At 40.1% G+C, this 20,549-nt stretch overlaps 1 protein-coding gene across 1 annotated transcript in view; it reads right to left on the bottom strand.

Annotated features, from left to right (window-relative positions):
• Window positions 1-20,549, bottom strand: part of cacna2d3a (calcium channel, voltage-dependent, alpha 2/delta subunit 3a) — a 645,952-nt gene that overhangs the window by 365,116 nt on the left and 260,287 nt on the right. Inside the window, exon 11 of the mRNA XM_043708636.1 lies at window positions 5,630-5,708. Coding sequence (XP_043564571.1) covers window positions 5,630-5,708 — 79 coding nt within the window. The remainder of the gene's footprint in view (window positions 1-5,629; window positions 5,709-20,549) is intronic.

The raw sequence follows: 20,549 nt of genomic DNA, 5'->3' as shown, positions 1-20,549 counted from the left end.
GGCAACTTTTTCACGCAGAGGGTGGTGCATGTATGGAACGAGCTGCCAGAGAAAATGGTGGAGGCTAGTCCAATTGCAACATTTAAAAGGCATGTGGATGGGGATATGAATAGGAAGGGCTTGAAGGCATATGGGCTGGGTGCTGGCAAGTGGGGCTAGATTAGGTAGGGATATCTGGTAGGCATGGACGAGTTGGATCAAAGGGTCTGTTTCCATGCTGTACATCTCTATGTCTCTATGGCAATTACTCTGCAAAAAGCTACCAACATAATGCAAAATTTGAGGTTTGCCAGTGATTGATGTTATGGAGCTTGTTATCACAGAAAGTGAAGGCAATCATTGCAGTTTTATCTGTGCAGTAATCTTGGGGGTAATTAATACTATGCACAGGGATAATTTATCAATTTAACCACCTTGCTATTTAAATCATTTTATCAGGGTGTTTGATGAGACAGGATAAATGTGTTGCATTAGTTTCTTGTGTTCTTTTTGCTGAGTTGTATATAATTCACTGAGTTATTCTTTAAATAAACCGTAAGGAAGCTCAGAATGGAAACAGACCATTGTCCAGCAAGTCTATTATTTTCATCGACCACACAAATCCATTTTACCATGAATTTACACCATCTATTTAATATTTTGGAGGAAGTTTCCATATTCTCTCCAGTCTTCACATGCATAAACCAAGTAAAAGCTCCAAAGGCCTATTTAACCTTTTCACACATCATCGAATATCAAACATTTCTAGAACCTTTCAAGACACAGCAATCTATCAGCAGTTATTCTGAGGACTATAGCTGCAGCCAAATGTCTGTGTAATGCCGTGGTCAAGGAGGTAGCGGTGACAATGGACCATAACTGATACCAAGAGCCCATAATAGAGACCCTGGGCGATGTCAAGTAGAGCAGCAGAGGAGGAACAAGAAGGGGAGAGAAAGATAAACTCTATTAATATGTTTTAATATATTAAGCAATTCAAAATGGCGCCAGAGCTTGGTGATACTTAACATTTCTCACTGTTTTTTTAAAAAACATGTGACAATAAATCATTCAATTCAAGAATGTCCATACATGTCAGGGATTATCTGATTGCCACCTGAACAGCCAACTCCGGGAAACTTCAATAGGCTGCAGATGGGATTTCCACCTCTTACTTGGGAAGACAACCCAATCAGTTCTGTCACCCAGAAGCATATTGGCAAGGACTAGGATTGCAAGAGGTCCACAGATTTGAAGTCCTTGAGTTCATAATCATTTAAGTGTTCATAGTGGTGGTGGGTGGGGTGGGGAGGGGGGTGGGGGGGGTTAGGATTCTATTTCACAAGGTGAGGGTGAAGCCTGACAGGAATGGGTAAGGACAATAGAGGTCTCATTGGAGAGACTGGGAAGTGAGAAGGAGCCCTCCAGGCGGCAGACCTGATGCAGATTACCTCATATGGAAAGGAGACTGTAACAGGAAATGCTCCTTACCCCATTTCCTGCCCAAGGGCTGAGCAAGGTGACTTTGTGCTAACTCTTACCATCCTGAATAAGAATACTACTTAAGTGGGGTTGTTTATTACTTAATTAAGGGTCCCAATTATAGTAAGCATGTCTCACCCTGTCCAATGTAAAATTGGAAAGATGTTGGCATGGGTTGGAACGGCACTCTGGAGAATTTTATAGGCCACTCTGCAAATCCATCGATAGTTTGGAATGCAAGTTCAGTCAAATTATTTTATCATTTTATGTGCAATCATATTATGATTACAATATAATTATCATTAATATTATAGTTAATATGGTGGGATCAGCAATAGTTCAACTGTTATTATTTTTCTCATGGTTTGAATCTTGATAGATATGCAATCATGTAGAAGGGTCTGATGTAATCTGTTGTCATGTGATTTCTCCAATGAAGTACACACTTGTAAAGGCTAAAAGGTTTACCACCTGATTTGCAAAGAATGGTTACTGTAAAGTAGGGCAGGAAGAAAACACTGCTTTCTAACCACATTCTAGTGTTATTTGATATATTCACTGCTCCTGAAGAACAATAATGCAGACAACATGAGATAGTTAGCAACCTCAGAGTGGAAGCTATAGGGGATGATCTGCTGGTTTATGAATGTTGAGAAGCAATGGAAGAAGCCATTGCTGACCAAGAACAAAACCTAGTATGACTACTCAATAGAGATCACCAAGTCAATATGAAGCTGAACTAAAAAATAAAATTACAACTAGGGTGGCACGGTGGCTCAGTGGTTAGCACTGCTGCCTCACAGCACCAGGGACCCGGGTTCAATTCCGGCCTCGGGTGACTGTCTGTATGGAGTTTGCTCATTCTCCCAGTGTCCGCGTGGGTTTCCTCCAGGTGCTCCAGTTTCCTCCAACAATCCAGAGGTGGTGTGCATGCTAAATTGCCCATAGTGTTCAGGGACGTGTGGGTTAGGTGCATCGGTCAGGGGTAAATATAGGGTAGCAGAATAGGTCTGGGTGGGTTACTCTTCAGAGGGTTGGTGTGAATTTGTTGGGCCAAAGGGCCTGTTTCTACATCTACAGATGGGCGCATAGGTTATGTACTGATGTACAGGTCATGAAAAATGTCTTCAGCTGGATTCCAAAAGGATGGGATACAGTAACCAAATATAAAAGCAATTTAGCAATTTGTTAGTTTTTTCAACTATTTGGCAAATTTCTTGCACAATTTGACGTTAGAGTGTGAACTGTACCAACTCACAGACAAGAACAAGCAGTGGTAATGGGGCACAGAACAACAAGCAGCATTCACTAAAATTCAAGCAACTAGTGACAGCACCCAGTGTTGGAATATTACGATGTAAATGATGAAGTCCCATTGCAGAGTCTTACTACTGAGACAGAACTTGGAACAACCCTAATTCAGCAAGGTCAACTTTTTGCATTTGAATCTAGGAGGCTAACACAAACAAAAAGATGTTAAGCTCAAATCTAGAAAGAGTGCTTAACCATTGTCTTTGCTCATGAACATTTTCATTAACGTGAAAACTTTCAGTCAAGTCTGTCCACATGCCAGTTCAAAGCATTTTCCTCAAACTGCAGCGATTGACACCAAAGCATCTGCTTTGGTATCGTGCAGAGGTATCATGCAGGCATGACACACAGGCAAGGGAACAAGATGCATATTGCAGGTACACTATTGAGACCAGCTCTCTCATTGAAGAAAGTGGAGGATCTACAATCGAATATAAAATCTTCCAGAATCAATGTGAACCAATAGCTCACCATGCTCTGGAAGTCATTAAGCCAGCAGAGGCACTAAATATAATAGACAAGTGCTTGGCTTAAATCAAGTAAAATATGCAACAAGACACAAATCTTCAAATGCTTCATAAAGTAATGATAAATGTATAGGCAGAGAGCATGAAGGGCACACCTATTACTACAACAGCAAATTGGGCAAAGAGAGATGAATTAATAGCCCCAGAGACTGATGGTATATTGTACAAAGGAAATAGAGTAATTATTCTGGAGGAACGGATGGAAAAGTTTCTAAAGAACATCTGTGAAGCTATCAGGGAACTGAATCAAGTCTGATGGAGGCAAGCGAAGTGCTTCACTGGCCAAAAATGAGCAACAAAATCAAGGACTGTATCAGTCAATGCAGTGTTGTAATGAGAACCAAACTAAGCAAGGAAGAGAGCCATTGATGACCCATGACATCCCAGAGAGACCATGGATGAAGCTCAGAGTAGATCTTTGCACCCTTGCAGGAATTAATGTGCTTGCCACAGTAGACTAGTATTCTGACTACTGGGCAGTAGACTACCACTGAGATTGTCAAATGCCCACAAGCTCACTTCAGATATTATGGCATTCCAACATTTTCAAGAGTGACAATGGCCCTCAGTCACTTCAAGAAAGATTGGGAAATTCAATATCACATATTATCTCCACATTATCAAAGAGAAAGGCATAGTGAAAACCAAAAAAAAAGAATTATAAAGAAATTGAGTAATTCCTACACAGATGTAAACAATGAAATCATTGAGTGGAGAAACACACTTACTGAAGATATAGAACATTGTCCAGTACAAAGATTAATGTCATACTGTACACAAACTTCACTTCCAATAGCAAAAAAGCTACTGAAGCCATAAGTAGTAACCGGGCATGAGTAATAAAATCAAAATAATAAAATCGAGACAGCTGAAAGCTAAATTTCATTTCACGAGACTGCTAAACCAATGCCAGAGTTGATTACTCAAGAACCAGTCAGGGTACAAACAAAGAATGATCTCAACAAAAGCTACCACTGTCATAACCACAGGCACACACGTCTAATACAGAAGCTGTGCCTTAACTGCAGGGGAATGAACGATCTACACACATTAACCAGCTGGCGGAGAGGTCCACACCAACCCAACAAAAGAAATAGAACAACAGCTACCACAGCAACAACAATTGTTCAGCAATGACACACCCTGGCACAATAACATCAGTCAAATTAATAGCCAATGATAGCAGCAAATTCACATACCGTTACATAGAGAATGATGGAAATAGCAAACTGCTAAGTTATGCAAAGTGAACTGCCATCTAGTTGGTAACTTTGGGAACTAATAGTCTACATGATAATGCAAGACTTTTGTTACTTTTTATAAAAAGGGGGATGTTTGGATTGAAATGCAATCATGTACAAATGTTGATCCTAGTCCTGACCTGTAGTCATGACCTTTACAATGAGACATACACCCTATGGACAGATATTTTAAGCCTCACTTCAAGAAGTTCTCCTGTTAAACACACTGCTGTCTTCAATCCATTAGTTGTTAGAAATAGAAATAGTTTGAGCAGATAATTAGAGGGGGCATGCTTGAAAGAGGTTACTTAGGAAGAACAAAGCTTTTTTTTATTATAGACCAGAGCATTTTTCTGCATCGCTTCCATCTTTTGGTCACATTAGGGAGCAAACCTTAATTTACATTAAATTTAGAGAAATGATGATCTAGCCTCAGGCGGTACAGAACACATTATAGGAGCCTAAGTGAGCAGAACCATGAGAATGCGCCTTGTGTCCTTGTCTAAAGAGAAGGGGGTGGGGAGCTAGGAGCTGGTGGTGATGGGGGATATGATGCATGACACTACTACAGTGGCCCATAGTTATTGTGTACCTACTTACATGTAGAAATAAGAATCATTGTCTGACATGAACAAAAATAGAAATATCTTAAAAATATAGCTGCTTCAGGAAATCATTTGCAACAAAAATGCAAACTGAAATGGATAGTGCTAAGAAACAGAACATTTATGCACAATGGTCTGGATCTAATTTCATCTTTCACTTGATAATTTCTACTTATTTCCAGTCCCAAAATTAGCAAATATAATTATTTTTGTTGTATTCGCATCATAGTGAAATGCAGGTTACTTGGCAGATTGTACAATACCAGGATAATTTTAACTTCGCTGTCACAATTATGTCCAATTCACAAAATCTTCAAATTTTCATCTAATAATCACCAAACATATTACTGTACTGTAATGCATGTTTTCAAAATGTCTCATGCAAGAACAGAATACTTATTAAGTTAGTATTTCTTTTATTATTGATGGTCCTCCTTTAACAAATGAGAACCATTTACATGTAAGTTCTGTGCAAAAGACAAACCTTTATTTGCACATGCCATCCATTTCAGATTTTCAGAAAATACAGCTTCACGTCCAATCAAATAGGCGAATATTCGCACCTGAAAGAAAAGGACACCTCATTAGATTTCTGTCTGTTCCTGTTAAAATTAAAAACTTATAAATGAATTCAAAGTTTCATAATATTAGGATGTTGTATGTCTTTCTAATTTATGGCAAAATAGAACAATGGAGAGAGTCATGAATTCAGCTCATCGACTAGCTTGGGTTGCTTGGTTACTAGGGTGAAAGGCATGGCACTCTGGGTGAAACTTATTGGCAGCAAGTGCAAAATGTTTACACCTGAAAATAAAGACAAGAAATACTGTATTGATTTGATAGACAGTCTTCAGGTCAGGTACAAATGAGAGAAAAAGGGAATTCTGTGTGAAAAAGACAAAGAATGACAGTTGTTGCAGTGTTGTCAGCAGAGAGAAGAATGAGGCTGCAAGGTCTTAGGGTCTGCCAATCAGATATGCAGGAATGGTCCGATTGTTGGTGCTTGAATCAGAATTCTCCATAAATTAAGAACATCACCTTCTAATGGTCACTCAATGATACAGTTGGGCAAAACAGGGAGAAGTGAACACATTGGCAGCTGGGAGTGCTATGCAATGGATTTGTTCCTGTGAAAACTGTTATTTTGTGGATAGCACAGTGCCAATGGTGATGTGGTTTCTTGGGTCAAATACCAATGTCAGTATGCTACTACCTGAGTACTTCCTCCATGTTAGTTCATGTAACATATACCACAAACATTTGGTTCTTAAAGTTTATTAAGAACACTGGCTGTTTACATTGCTATACTATCACAAGCTTATATAATGTCTGGGTATTATACTTGCTACTGTTGAGATATATTAGATTGAATTGAATTGAATTGAATTTATTGCCACGTGTATCGAGGCACAGTGAAAAGCTTTGTCTTGCGGGCAATACAAACAGATTACATAGTCAAGTAGCATAGATAAGTAAATAATAGGTAAATAGTGGCAAAAACAAAAACACAGGTATAAGCAAATGCTAAGAGTTTGTGAGTCCATTCAGTATTCTAACAATATTAGGGCAGAAACTGTTTTAATATCGGCTGGTGCATGTGTTCAGGCTTCTGTACCTTCTCCCCTTGAAGGTAGAGGTTGTAAAAAAGCATTGCCAGGGTCAGATGGATCTTTGAGAATGCTGGCAGCCTTTCCTTGACAGCGGATCTGGTAGATGGATTCCATAGATGGGAGGTTGGTCTTTGTGATTGTCCAGGCTGAGTTCACCACTCTCTGTAACTGTCTCCGATCTTGAATGTTACGCTGTCCATACCAGGTAGTGATGCATCCAGACAGAATGCTCTTATTGACGCACCTATAAAAGTTGGCAAGGGTATTTGCCGTCATGCCAAATTTTCTCAGCTTCCTGAGGAAGAAGAGACGTTGTTGGGCCTTTGTAACCAGTGTGTTCAAGTGAAGAGTCCAAGAAAGCTTGATTTGGAGATGCAAAGAACGCTTGTTGTTGATGACCACTCCCAGGAGATTGATACTCTCCACTCGTTCCACCTCTGTGCCGTTAATGTGTAGGGGGGACATGAGTAATATCCCGCCGAAAGTCAATAATGAGTTCCTTGGTTTTGCCGGCATCGAGAGCTAGGTTGTTCTCAGTGCACCATTTTTCCAGGTCTTCCGCCTCCTGTCTGTAGTCTGTTTCATCACCATCTGAGATTCGATCCACTACCATGGTGTCATCAGTGAACTTGTAAATGGCATTAGTCTGGGGGCTGAGTACACACTCCTGGGGGGATTCCAGTGTTAAGTGTTAGGGAGGATGAAATATTGTCCCCAATCTTCACTGATTGTGGCAAGTGTGTCAGGAAACTAAGGATCCAGTTGCAGAGAGTGGAACTGAGTCTGAGATCACTAAGTTTAGTAATCAGTCTAAAGGGGATAATAGTGTTGAAGGCTAAACTGTAGTCAATGAGTAGGATTCTTACGTAGCTGTTCTTGGGGTCAAGATGCTCTAGGGAGGAGTGCAGGGCAAGTGAAATGGCATCTGACGTGGATCTGTTGGTCCAATAGGCAAATTGGAGTGGGTCAAGAGCAGTGGGGAGGCTGGAGTTGATTCATGCCATGCCCAGCTTTTCAAAGCACTTCATGACCACCAAAGTTAGGGCCACTGGGCTGTAGTCACTGAGACATGCTTCATGAGCCTTCTTAGGCATAGGGATAATGTTGGCCCTCTTGAAACAGGCAGGGACAGTGGCCTGTTGCAGGGAGAGGTTTAAAATGTCTGAGAAAACCTCTGCCAGTTGATCTGCGCATGCTCTCAGTGCACGGCCTAGTACTCTGTCTGGTCCCATCATTTTCCTTGGATTCACGTGAAGGAAAACTGATCTGACCACTGATGCAGTGACTGTTGGGATAGGTTCATCAGGACTTGTCAGAATAGGTGTTACCTCTCTGCCAAAGTTCTGCTTAGAACAAGCATAGAAGGCGTTGAGATGATCTGGGAGGGATGTGTCATCGTCTGCTATCTTGCGTTGTCTCTTTTTAGAACCTGTGATGTCATTCAGTCCTTGCCATAGTCGCCGGCGGTCCGTCTGGGTCTCTAGTTTGGATCGGTATTGGTCCTTGGCTGTCTTAATGGTTCTGTGAAGGTCATACTTGGATTCTTTTTATTTGAGTGGGTCTTCTGATCTAAAGGCCTCATACCTGGTTTTTACCAGGTTTTGTATGTCCTGATTCATCCAGGGTTTCCTGCTGGGTAACACCCAGATTGACTTCCTCAGTATGCAGTCCTCCACACTTGCTGATAAAGTCTGTGACAGTGGTTACCTGCGGACTGTTTGAACATGGCCCAATCAGCTGATTCCAGACAGCACCGAAGTTGATCTTCTACCTCCTCCATCCAGTACTGGACTTGCATCTGTGAGGGGCTCTCCTGCTTGAGCTTCTGCCTGTTAGCCCTGAGAAGAAACACAGCATTGTGGTTGGAGTTCCCAAAATGAGGGCGGGAGATGGAGCGGTAGGCATCCTTCACAGTGGTGTAGCAGTCGGGCCGCTGTTGGGGCAGGTAATGTTCTGGTGGTACTTGGGCAACACCTTCCTTAGATTGGCTTGATTGAAGTCGCCAGTTACAATAAACAGGACCTCAGGGTGTTCTGTCTTCAGGGTGTTAGTGGTGGAGTACAGCACATCCAGAGCTTCCTCAACAGAAGTTAGTATAGCAGCAGTAAATTCCCTTGGTAGATAGAAGGGGTGGCATTTGATGGTGAGGAGTTCAAGGTTTGGGGAGCAATGGCTGCTAGGGTTGCAATGCAGATACAGATAACTGACTGAATGAACATAGTTCACTAACTCTACTGCACTGAGAAAATGACTGAAGGTGAGACAAGTACCTTTATATTGAAATAGTATATGTCATAATGTTATATAACTGTCATAAAAGTACATTGCATTTTTAGTTTGGAATCTATGCAAGAACAAAGCATATCTTTTTCCCTTTAAAGACTGGGAAACTTTTCCATACAATATGCACATTAACTTATATAGATTCTTAGGTTGAATTTTCCCCAAAACTGGCCACATGTCAATTTTGGAGAGTTTCTTGCAGACTTTGCTTCTGCGAACTCTAGTGAGTTTTCTCAGGCATTTCTTTGCTGCTCACCTCATTAAGTACGAACCATGCCACTATGGCATCACTCTCATGCTATCTTGCACCCAACATCAGCAGAAATACTGGGTACTGCTAAGATCCTCTGGGATTCACGCTGCTGGGACAATGTTTAAATTGCAGCTACAAACCAGGTGAAATGTTGCAAGCCAGCAACTGTCATTCACAGTGTGTTCCAGCACATGGCTGAGAAAGTGAAGTTAGCACACTGTTTCATCAACAGGGATCTAGATGTCTTTGTGGACAGAGTGGTGGAGACTAGGATGGGCCACCTTTCTCAGGACCCCCAGAGGAGATGACAGCACCAGGCCCTACCAGCCTGGTCTGAAGTTGCTATCTGGTTCAGTGCAGTGTCCATTGTCTGGAGGAATGTCCAGCAATACAGGAAACAGGTTACTGACCATCCACACTTTGCAAGGCTAAATACGACCATTTGCTACATCAGACTCTGCTACTGCATCTACCACTCACCAAAGCTCCTGGTCAACCACTTCCATAATTGTATGTGGCAGCTTTCCTGAATTACTTTCACTCCCCCACCCCTACTGCCCCTGCAACATAACTAACCCTGCTTATACTCTGCAGTTCCTCCTCACTCAGATCCCTCAACACCTTCCCTCACAAAAACAGCTGTGCCAACCACTTTCATCACACTTATTTCTTTCTTTTGTCTCAGTCCAGGAGAAAAAAAGTGGACAATAGGGCAGAGAGCATCAAGATGAATGGTGGGGTGCCTGACATTATCTCCTTAACCTTTATAAGTCATGAATCTTTGCCCGAAAGGGAAGGAGCTATGACCACATATGAGGTGATAGCGATATCTCCATGCCCACCACCAGGTTAAGATTCATTGTTACATGCTGCACTGTTATCGCATTACTATCTCTGTGAATGGATTTTTCACATGCCCAAACTTCTACCTCTATTCACAATTCATTCCCTCTCCTGTCTTCTACAGGCACTGGGGACATGCACAATCTCTGCCCTGAAAAGACCAGCCCGTCCAACCAACATCTCCACTTCTGAGGAAGAAGTCACAGATTCCTTTCAAGGCCATCTTCTGTACCCTCCACTAATTCAGATAGTTCAGGTGTAAAACACCACAAGACTTGCCGTCAGAAAAAATCAGAAGCCAGGCAAAAGCAGCAAAAGGAGTGTGCTGACACACAAATGCCTCACTCACTCCTTCCTGTGACCAACTTCTGCCTCATGTGTAACAGAGCTTCCGGTAGCCACATCGGTCCATATAGCCATCTACAGACTCACCGAAACAATGTAAGAGAGACATCCTCATCTGTGAGGGATCACCAATAATGATACTGCTACCTCAATGGGTACTTTAGCTGGATTATAGTCAGGAACACATTCTGGTGAGCTTAACATTGCCAAATCTACACAGCTGGTGGAGCAAGAAACACTTAGACATTCACACCCAGAGGAATATGGGAGGCCAGGCACCTTTTCAGCCACAGGTAGGAGAGGATCTAATTATGTTGGCCATTAATAATTTCATCCAAATGCACAAACAGGAGCAAGAGCAGAAGGCAGGTTTGTTGGAGATAGTTGGGAATCAGATTTGAAGGTTGGAGGAGCTCACCAACACTATCTTATTGTGCTGCCTCTGGCATCTATGCATCTGGCTATCTCCAGAGATAGGTTGGTGTTTGCCATGGAAACCAAGGTCCAGCACCCTCAGTATCTGCTGGATATACACATGGACCTGCATTCAATCACACAGCCATTGCTGCTCAGGACCAAGGCAAATGGGGAACAAGGAACCTTACCTCTTCCTCACAAGGAGACAGGGAGGACTAGGAAACACCCAGGCAAAGGATGCACCAAAAACAGGCCCTCTAGAAGTCTACTCTGATGATACTTCAGTGGTGCCCAGCCCTCTAATGTCACCCTGCTTGCAATCTGTAACGTTGCAGTGGTCCAGAGCAAGAAGAGTGAGCCTTCAGCTGACCGGAACACTCTTAACATGTCTAGGCCTTTGCCCCATCTAAAACTTCAAACTGACAGGCCCCACTATAGGGCAAATTCCCTCTGTCCCAGCTCTGGAGTTCAGTACTGCACCTGGACATGATGGGATGGAAAAAATAATCCTATGAGGGCACGTGAAATGGTTATGCTATTGAACGTATGATGTAGAGTGAAAGCATTCCAGAGGCCACTATATTAACTTGTGTTCAGTTCAGAAGAATCAGGAGGTCGGTTCGGGAAAACAGTGTTCACCCAAATAGAAGTATCCAAGCTGTGAGATTTTATATCAAAGTTTTCAAGCTGTCCAAATTGAAGAGATTTCCTGTGTGACAACATTTTCACACAGACAGTGGTGCCTGTATATGGAACGAACTGCCAGAGGAAGTGATAGAGGCGAGTACACTTACAACACTTAAAAGACATTAAATCTTTCCAATCCATGTACCTGTCCAAACGTCCTCTAAATCTTCCCAATCCATGTACCTGTCTGAGAGGGACATGGGCCAAATGCAGGCAAATGGGACGAGGAGACTGGTCAGCATGGTCAAGCTAGGCCAAAGGGTCTGTTTCCATCCTGTATGACTCTATGCCTCATCAGAACTGAAAGAAGGGGAAGGTTGGCTGAACTGGAAAGAAGCTGTAGAATTGTTTCAGCAGCCCATGTAGGAGAATTGGAAAAAACCCCTTGTAGATCTACATGTTCCTCCCTGCCTCCCTCTCGTTGTTGAGGGTCTGGATCCCTGATTCCTATGTCACTCTCCGATTGACTTATTACTGCAAAACTTCAGTCTGTTTGAACTGGATCTTCAAGACCGATCATGAGCCATTTCTTAGACTGTAATGATTTCAGAGTCTCTGATTCTGATTAGTCCTTGCACCCGATTGACCATGCCAGAGGCCCTGGACTTATAACAGACACTGTCCTTTATGTACTGTTCCCCCTGGCTGACGATAGTTCCTTGACCTGACTGAGGACTACTCCCCTTAGACTTGAGACAGGAATATTTGTTAAAGGGAAATGAGTCTGGCATGTAAGTTGCTGGTGCATGCTGTAGATATGATACTGACATAGGACAGCTCAGGCAGCCATATATGGCCGGGCAACAGCTTTAAAATCCAAAGTGTAGCATTGAATTGGAGAACTTACTCTGAGTGAGTCAGAGATTTGCCAAGACGATGTGGTGAGACATGTGTGTTTGATGTCAACCTCCTTGGATGAGGGATGTAGGCGTCTGCCACCCTTGCAACACTCCGAGGTGCTGGAAACAGCTAGAAACCCAGAGGAGCAAACAGCCAACGAGAGCCACTAGGCTGACTTTTAGGTCAGGAATTGTCACTATCTAGTTTCTCTCCTCCATGTGAGAGAATAGTAAATTATATATCAATTAGGTGAGAATAATTAGTGTTGTGATGTTAATGCATGCAATTATGTAAAAGATTTCAAGTGTTATCTTAGCATTGAAGATGGATAATATCAATGCAAGGTTGCCAGACTCATTGTAAGCAGGTAGCTGATCGTGTGTGGACTGCAACAGGTTGTGCCAGTTTCCTGAGTAAGTCTTTTGTAAGATATGTAAAAGGATGATACTCACACCAGTGACTAAGACCATAAAACACTAAGAAATAGGACCAGGAGTAGGCTGCTCAGCCTCTTGGGCCTGCTCTGCCATTCAATAGGATCATGGCTATTCTGACATTCTTCATGTCCATGTTTCTGTCCTCTTCCTGTAGCCCTTGTTGTCTCACTAGTGCATGTTGCCCATTCCTTTTGAAATATATTGCTGTGTCAAATTCACCTTATGGCCTGTCAGACTGGGGTAGTAAGCTGTGATTTTGTAGATACCTCTGGAATTTCATTGAAATATTGGATGTTATGGATTGATCATAGGAAATATCCTTGCCATTTTTCCTTTGTTGACTCTTTTTCACATGCTGCTATGGAACATTGGCATTGCACTTTGGGTTTCCCTGTTCAATTGGATTTCTTGCATAAGTTAGCTCAATGTAATCTTGTAGAACACAATTTGCAAATGTCATGAAAAATTGGACAACATCTTGGTAACTGGACAAACCACATTTCATAAGATTTGAATACAGGTATTTTGCTGAAACTTTGATGGCTACAATAGTTGTTATAGTCCAGCATTTGAAGATGTTGTGGATCTGCTATAGTTGTTTCAAACTTGCATCCTTCTTCTTGCCATGCATCAATGGTATACCATTTGAGTTTATGCAGAAGCACTTTTCTAAAGGATTTAATAGGTTTAAAGGTAACGAACAGTTCCAAAGCCTTTCAGCTAAGTTAACCTCAGTGCAATAACATTCCACACCTTTGCGGTCACACCTGCTTAAAAAATTGGTCAATTAATTCATATGGCTGTTGACGACATGTTATGAACTCAAGTACATCCTTAAGTTCATTTGAATTTTAAGTTGATCTTCTAAAATTGGGAAAGTTTTGTCAGGATCTTTGTAGTCATTATTAGATGTACCAAAGGATCTTATTCTTCTTAATCCTTCATTTTCCAAAGCAATAAGGAATTTGACTATCTGTTTTACAGTACTACTTAGAATAAAACATATCTGATAAAGATTGATTTTTTTTCATTAAACAACCAAAGATTTAACAGAATGTCTACAAAGTTTGTATGTTTAATTTCCATCTTTACAGTGCTTTCTAAAATGCCAAAGTAAGAACTTGCATTGCAATGTAGTGCTTTGTAGAATATTTTTAATTTTGTTGTACATCTCTTTTGTTTCTTTCTGTTGTGGTTGTAATTTTAAAATTCTCATGCTTGTGCCAAAAATGCAATTAACATCACATCTATGCTTTTTATAAAAATATTTTGCTATTTAAAAACAAAAGGATGGATTTACTAACATCCTGACACAAATAAGGAATCTTAATGTATAAAATGGATTTCTCAGCATTTTTATGGTTTTTGTCGAGGTTTTTTTTCTTAGATTGAAGCTGTCTTTCAGCATGACTTGAAAGACTCATCTGAAATTATCATAGCTGTGGTTCCTGTTTGCTTTTATAGTGAGAGAAAGTACTCACAACTGTACCCCCAATGTGATTGATGTGCTTCAATTAGGACTTGATAAATTATTATGATCTCTCCACTTTAATTAGCTTGTCCAGTTTTGGATTACTTGTTACTTTGGTTAGACCATCAGCATGTGACTCTGACACCTACCATGTAGCACTTTAGTCTTGGTTGAAACACCTTAGTCTTGAATGTAACACTTTATGCTTGGTTATCAATTTCAGCTCTGAATTCAAATGGATGAAAAATATTTTGCTATCACCTTTCCAACCATTAGTACCAACTGCCTGGCACTAATTAGCTGTGACAATAAGATTTTAATACTTGCTTGCTGCTACCATGGCCTGTCATCTTGATATTGCTTCTTGGGTCAAACATTACTGCCAAACTGCTATGGTCTGAGTGCTCTCTATATGTTCACTCATAAAATATATACCATAAAGATTGGATTTTTGTTGAGACAGATTATTTGACTTTTTTAACAACACTATTTACAGAGCTATAACATCACAGGCATGCATATTCAGCATTCTGTGCTTGTTGATATTACTCTATGTTATGTACACAGATCTGATTGACTGAACACAATACACTGACTCCATGGCATTGACGGAGTGTCCAATGGTGATGTGGTATCTTTATATTAGAATGTCACATGGTGTGATGTCACATAATTGTCTTGAAGGTACAGTACACTGTCTTTTTGGATTGGATATAGGCAATAGCACAAAGACAGCAGGATGTAAAAGAGTAAAAGATTTCACGTAATGTTCAAAAGTTAAAGAAGAGGTATCTTTTTTGTCATTTAGAATATTAATTGCTGTATAAATAGCGCTTAGTTGATTTTTCTCCTAACTGAATGTGGAAAAAGGTTTAAAATTTGAAATCTTGTGTAACTTATTTAAGTTGGTCGCTTGGAATTCATTGAGTTTAATACCAAGAGTAGTTAAATAATACCTTGGGATTTTAGCTTCATTGTCCCATTAGCAGCTTAATGAGTAGGTTACAAATCATTTTCACATCTGAATGAATTTTAAAAATGAATTTATATTCTGATTAATATGTATTAAATTTTGTATAACAAATAAAATAGGAATTACATTTATATTAATTATGGAATTGCATAATCAAGATAAATTAAATTGTTTATAAATTTAAGTAGAGATAGAGTGTAATTGAGAAATTGTGCATTAAAACATCCATACCTGTTAATTAGCAAGCTAAAAATCATAAACGAAGTTAAAAATTACACAACACCAGGTTATAGTCCAACAGATTTATTTGGAAGCACTAGCTTTCGGAGCACTGCTCGTTCATCAGGTGGTTGCCCTTGTTGGATCAGCTTGTTGGACTATAAGTTGGTGTTGTGTAGAGCTCTGAAAGCTAGTGCTTCCAAATAAATCTGTTGGACTATAACCTGGTGTTGTGTGATTTTTAATTTTGTTCACCCCAGTCCAACATCGGCACCTACAAATCATAAACTATCTAAACACTGCAGTCAAAAACATAGGCAAGTCTATATCTTAAATAATACACTGCATTAGCAACTCATATACATTCTTTGGACACAGTCTTTCTGCCAATTACAAGACTGAAAGTAAGGTGGCATCATGGTTTCTCTGCCTATAGTTTCTTTTATCTTCTTCTGCCAATTTATGGCCTAACTGCGACATTTCATGATTTGTACTTGGCTTCACCCCATAATATAACAGGAATTGCAGGTTGCATTTACACAGCTCATACAACTGCACCTTTAAAGTGGCTGATGTAGCAATATACAGCAGAGTCAATGTCAATGCCCCTAAGCTAGTTCAGCTAGTTCCCACCTAGGCCAAGCACAAGCCTGCTCCTTTAGGTTATGCTGCTTGTGAATCATTTAAAAAAGTCCCACAGCACCTAAATGTATAAGGCAGCTGAGAGAGACAGGCATTCTACTTTGCTAAATTTCTGTCGGTGCAATGTACTGTTAGCATTTCAAGTCCTCCTTTTGTTTAAATAGACATTTTTCTACAGTCTTCAGTGAGTTAAAGTCTATCAAAATAATCATCATACCAAGGAAAGGCCTGTTTCCTAAATAGTGTAGTTCTAATTAATTGTGAACGATTATCTATGTTACACCTGCAAATGAGCAAAAGAAAAAGTCTCTTGAGACCTAATATTAACCTTCATCATCAACTCGATGCAAGGGAAAAAATATAAATGCTTTAATTAACCTACTCCAAATTGCTAATAAATAGAATTTACATACTTTAGGGTATTAACATATTATGGTACCCCTGGGACAAGACCAATTGTCGTGCCCTGTTCAGCTCATTCATGTGGAATAGAATTCAAAAGAGTCGCACTCTGTTTCTCATCATATTTTCCCCTAAATGAATAAGCACTTGAAGTATTCCAGCCACATTGGCTTTGAATTGGCAGAAAGAACACGCATTGCATCCAGAAATGGATTTGCAGCTGTTGTTTCAAAAATGGTTTCAGGGGACACAGCTGTTCAGGTTTTCTATTTAGATTTCTTTGAATACATAAGCACATAAATGTCCCCTGAAAATGACAATAGGATAATTGCTTGCTTATTTATCTAGGAGCTACAATTCTTCTGCAGTCTGAAATGATTTTATCCTGAATTAGTAAAAACTGCATGTTTGTCCCATCAAGTTTAAAATTTCTTCTTCAAATTGCTTACTGGTCACTTATGATAATTTTCTGTATTGCTTTTCAAAATAAATGAATGTGGTCCTGTCAGTTTAAAAGTAATAAGGGGTAATGTTTTATGATTTTGTGCTGCTGAGTCTGACCTGACAGGAGATTATGTTGGGAATTCAGGTGCAAACATTGATGCTTCTGATTCACAGCCAATGTGGTTCTCCATCATTAAAAAAAGATTACCACTATAGGCTGCTGTCATATAAAAAAAAGTTTTGTAAGGCTGAATTATAAAATCTATTTGAATGAGTGATTATCTAATGTAACAAAAGATTCTTATGTTTTGTAAACTTTGATAATAATTGAATTTTCAAAGCCTTGGAACAGTCTTTTAAAATTGTCTTATTGTTTTAAAAAGATGCTGTTTATGAAGTTAGTAATGACAAGATATAACTACAAATATTCGAAGAGATTAATTAAATTCAAGCCATTTGTTTTAAACAAATTATTGTTCTAAGACAGTTCAGGTAAACTGTGCAACTTTAAGTGATAAATGACTGTGTTAGAAATGCAGGTCCTTTTAAGGGTAGAACTGAAAAGCTCCGGTAGTTATGATGCTTATTGGACTTTATAGCTAAGAGCTAGATTCTCCTATTCATCTCTGGGCACTTGGTGCAGACTGAAGCAGCCAAGTTGCCTAAAGTAGCCATCAACAGGATCAGACAGTGGGCCATGGAGGGGTTCACAAGTCCTTTCTGCCTGCCTCTTTTCCACAGCTGCATCCATGTCCATCTGTCCTTGGAGAGGGAGCATACGGCATCCATCAGTAGTCTCAAAATATTTAGAAATAGGTGGGTACTGTAGGCTTGAGAATTCTTTATTTCAGACACCAACACCATTTGAAATAGACACCCCCACAGCCCCCCCATTTTCCTCATTTTTGATTTTCAATATTGTCACAGTGCCCATGATGGACAATCTTTGTAATTTGTTATTGGGCGATTTGTTAATTTGGTGGTGGGTTTATTTAAAAAAAAGAGTTGGTTTCTTCCCTGGTGTGTGGATGGTTTCTGGACAGGGATAATGAAGGAAAAGATGGAAACTGGTGTTTGTGCTAAACTGTGAATTCACAATAAAACCCTTATAAATCTCTGAAATGGTTTTCCTCCCAAATTCATCGTATAGATATTGGTGTGATAAACAATCATTGTTTGTTGCTTTGAATTTTTAATTTTAAAAAAACCCCACATTTCACCTATCATTAAACTCCCAAGTATCCTTCCCACTCTGATTTGTGGTTAATTATACAGCAATCATGCCTCTGCTTTTACTACTTTTGAGGCAGCTATGGAATGGTTATAAAGAGAGTACTAACATGATTCTCTCCTATAGATGCTCTACAGCTGCATGAGTAGAGGTAAAGAATGGAACATGTAAGAAACTTTACATATTTTTCCAGTTTGCAGATTAGCATTTTGGTGCTTTAATATGTTGCACTGTTGGACTAAACTTTATTTTGCTTCTTAATGATTGTTATAAAATATCCAAATTGTTTGCTGTTCTCACATTTAAAGGCATTAAGAATGAAATTTTAAAATGTCATGTCCACAATACAGTTAATGATACAGAAAATACAATAACTGAAAGAAACAACTACTATTTCTCCTTCTTGAATATGACCCTTTCAGTCCATCAGCACAGTTACTTCACATTGGTACTGAGCATCAGTGCAACTCATCGATTATAAATTACATCTCTCCACTGCTTCCTTCTTTTCCCCACTGCAGATTTAATCCCCCAAAAAGGAATCAGAAGAAATGCATTTCTGTGTTAGACCCTAATACACATTTCTGGAAATACCATGCAACTTAATAGGTAGGATGCTTCACGTTATTCTGCATTATATCATGATCTGAGAAAGCATATCAGTTTTTGCAAAATTCAAAAACAACAACTTACTCAGAATATCTCAGTAATAAATATTCATGCATTATTAGAGGTTAACATGTAAATTTCATTTATTTACTTGTTTATTATTCTCAAATCATAACCTCCATCTGCTTTCCTTTACACATTTAGCAAAAAAAAACCTGACTAAATGTCTTCAATCCCTTGGTTGATCTGCAGAGTGCATAATAAGGTGATTTCACTGTAAGGAACCTAATGATGGTCCAGAGTGGCAACTTATCACAAATATCAACTTCCATGTCAGTACTTATCCTAGCTATTTCAGCTTAAGGATATGCATTTGTCACAGCAAGAACACATCGCTGCTTCGCAAATGTTTGGAACAAGTACAAAATCTCCAAAAATGTGTCTAGGACCAGAAGAAGAAACTTTAGAAACAGGCAGCTTAGGTTACAGCCCTCCCATGGTACTTTGCAAAATCTACGTTAACATTTTTCCTTACAAAAACAATGGTATCATTTTACCATTCAAAGGATGCCTTCAGCAATGTGGTTCTATCTTATATGAAGTTAGGACCTTTACAAAATTGAGGTTACTGGAGAGCATTCTGAAATGTGAAAGGCAAAATGGCTTGAGCAGGAGCAGAAGCAGAAAAATTATAGATAACAATGATTATTCATGTGAGACAGGAGAGCAATTTTACTATTTCAGCAAAAAAATAGCTACATGGTGTCCTCACTTACAGTCAGCTTTACATTCCTGAAAATTGTGAACTTAAGTGAAAAGAACATAAGTGAAATAGGAATCAATGTTGAAATTTAAATTAGGTTTTATAAGGCCTACATAATTAAAACATTATACCTGTAGCCCCTAAACTGAATACAGTACATTAAATGCCTTACAAAAACCTTAAAGGTATGGAAGAAAAATGTAACATGCTATTTATAGTACCTCCTATAGTGGACCCTCTGGTGATGGTGCTAGCGAGCTAAAGGACACTTGCTGGTGCCATCACATGCTCTTGGTGACTGTCTGGTGAAGTTATTTGGGAAAGCCACAGCAAGATGATTTGCTGGCTGACACCACCTCCAGAATCTATTTGGACTGCCGCTTGTGGGATTGGTTACTTGGCTGTCTATCAGGCCTTAGCCTTCCTTCCCCTCCTCCTGACAATCATCTGTCTGGGGGTTCTGACATTTCCTAGCTGTTTATGATGGCTTTCAGGGCTGCCAGGGTCCCTGCAGTGTGTGAAGCTCATCCATGATGGGGAAACATAGAGGAGCTACTGGGCTTTGTTCAGGAGGAGGATGGTATTTGCTTTGGTTTAGATGGAATTCAGAAGCTGTATATGTCATTCTGACTGGCTGCATGGTTCTGTGCTTCTGACCAACCCCACGTGGTATGGAAGGTGCCTGGCAAGTTCAGACATGACTCAGTGCTTTATGGAACACAGATCAGGTGGATGAGCAGGGGGAGCAGGTCTGTGTGAGGGTGGGGAGCAGGCTTATGGTGGGGGTGTGGATGGGGAGGTGAATGATGGAAGGAGAGCTGACATATGGTGGGAGTAGGGAGCATGCGAGTGTAGGGGAAGAGCAGGTGTGTTGGGGAAGGGGAGCAGGTGAATGTGGGGGAGAGCAGGTGTGTAGGGGTGGAGAGACCAGGTGT

The sequence above is a fragment of the Chiloscyllium plagiosum genome, chromosome 18 (assembly GCF_004010195.1).
Source record: "Chiloscyllium plagiosum isolate BGI_BamShark_2017 chromosome 18, ASM401019v2, whole genome shotgun sequence".
NCBI classification, from domain to species: domain Eukaryota; kingdom Metazoa; phylum Chordata; class Chondrichthyes; order Orectolobiformes; family Hemiscylliidae; genus Chiloscyllium; species Chiloscyllium plagiosum.
The sequence above is the reverse complement of the archived record's forward strand: the minus strand, read 5'-3'. Positions and strand labels throughout refer to the sequence as shown.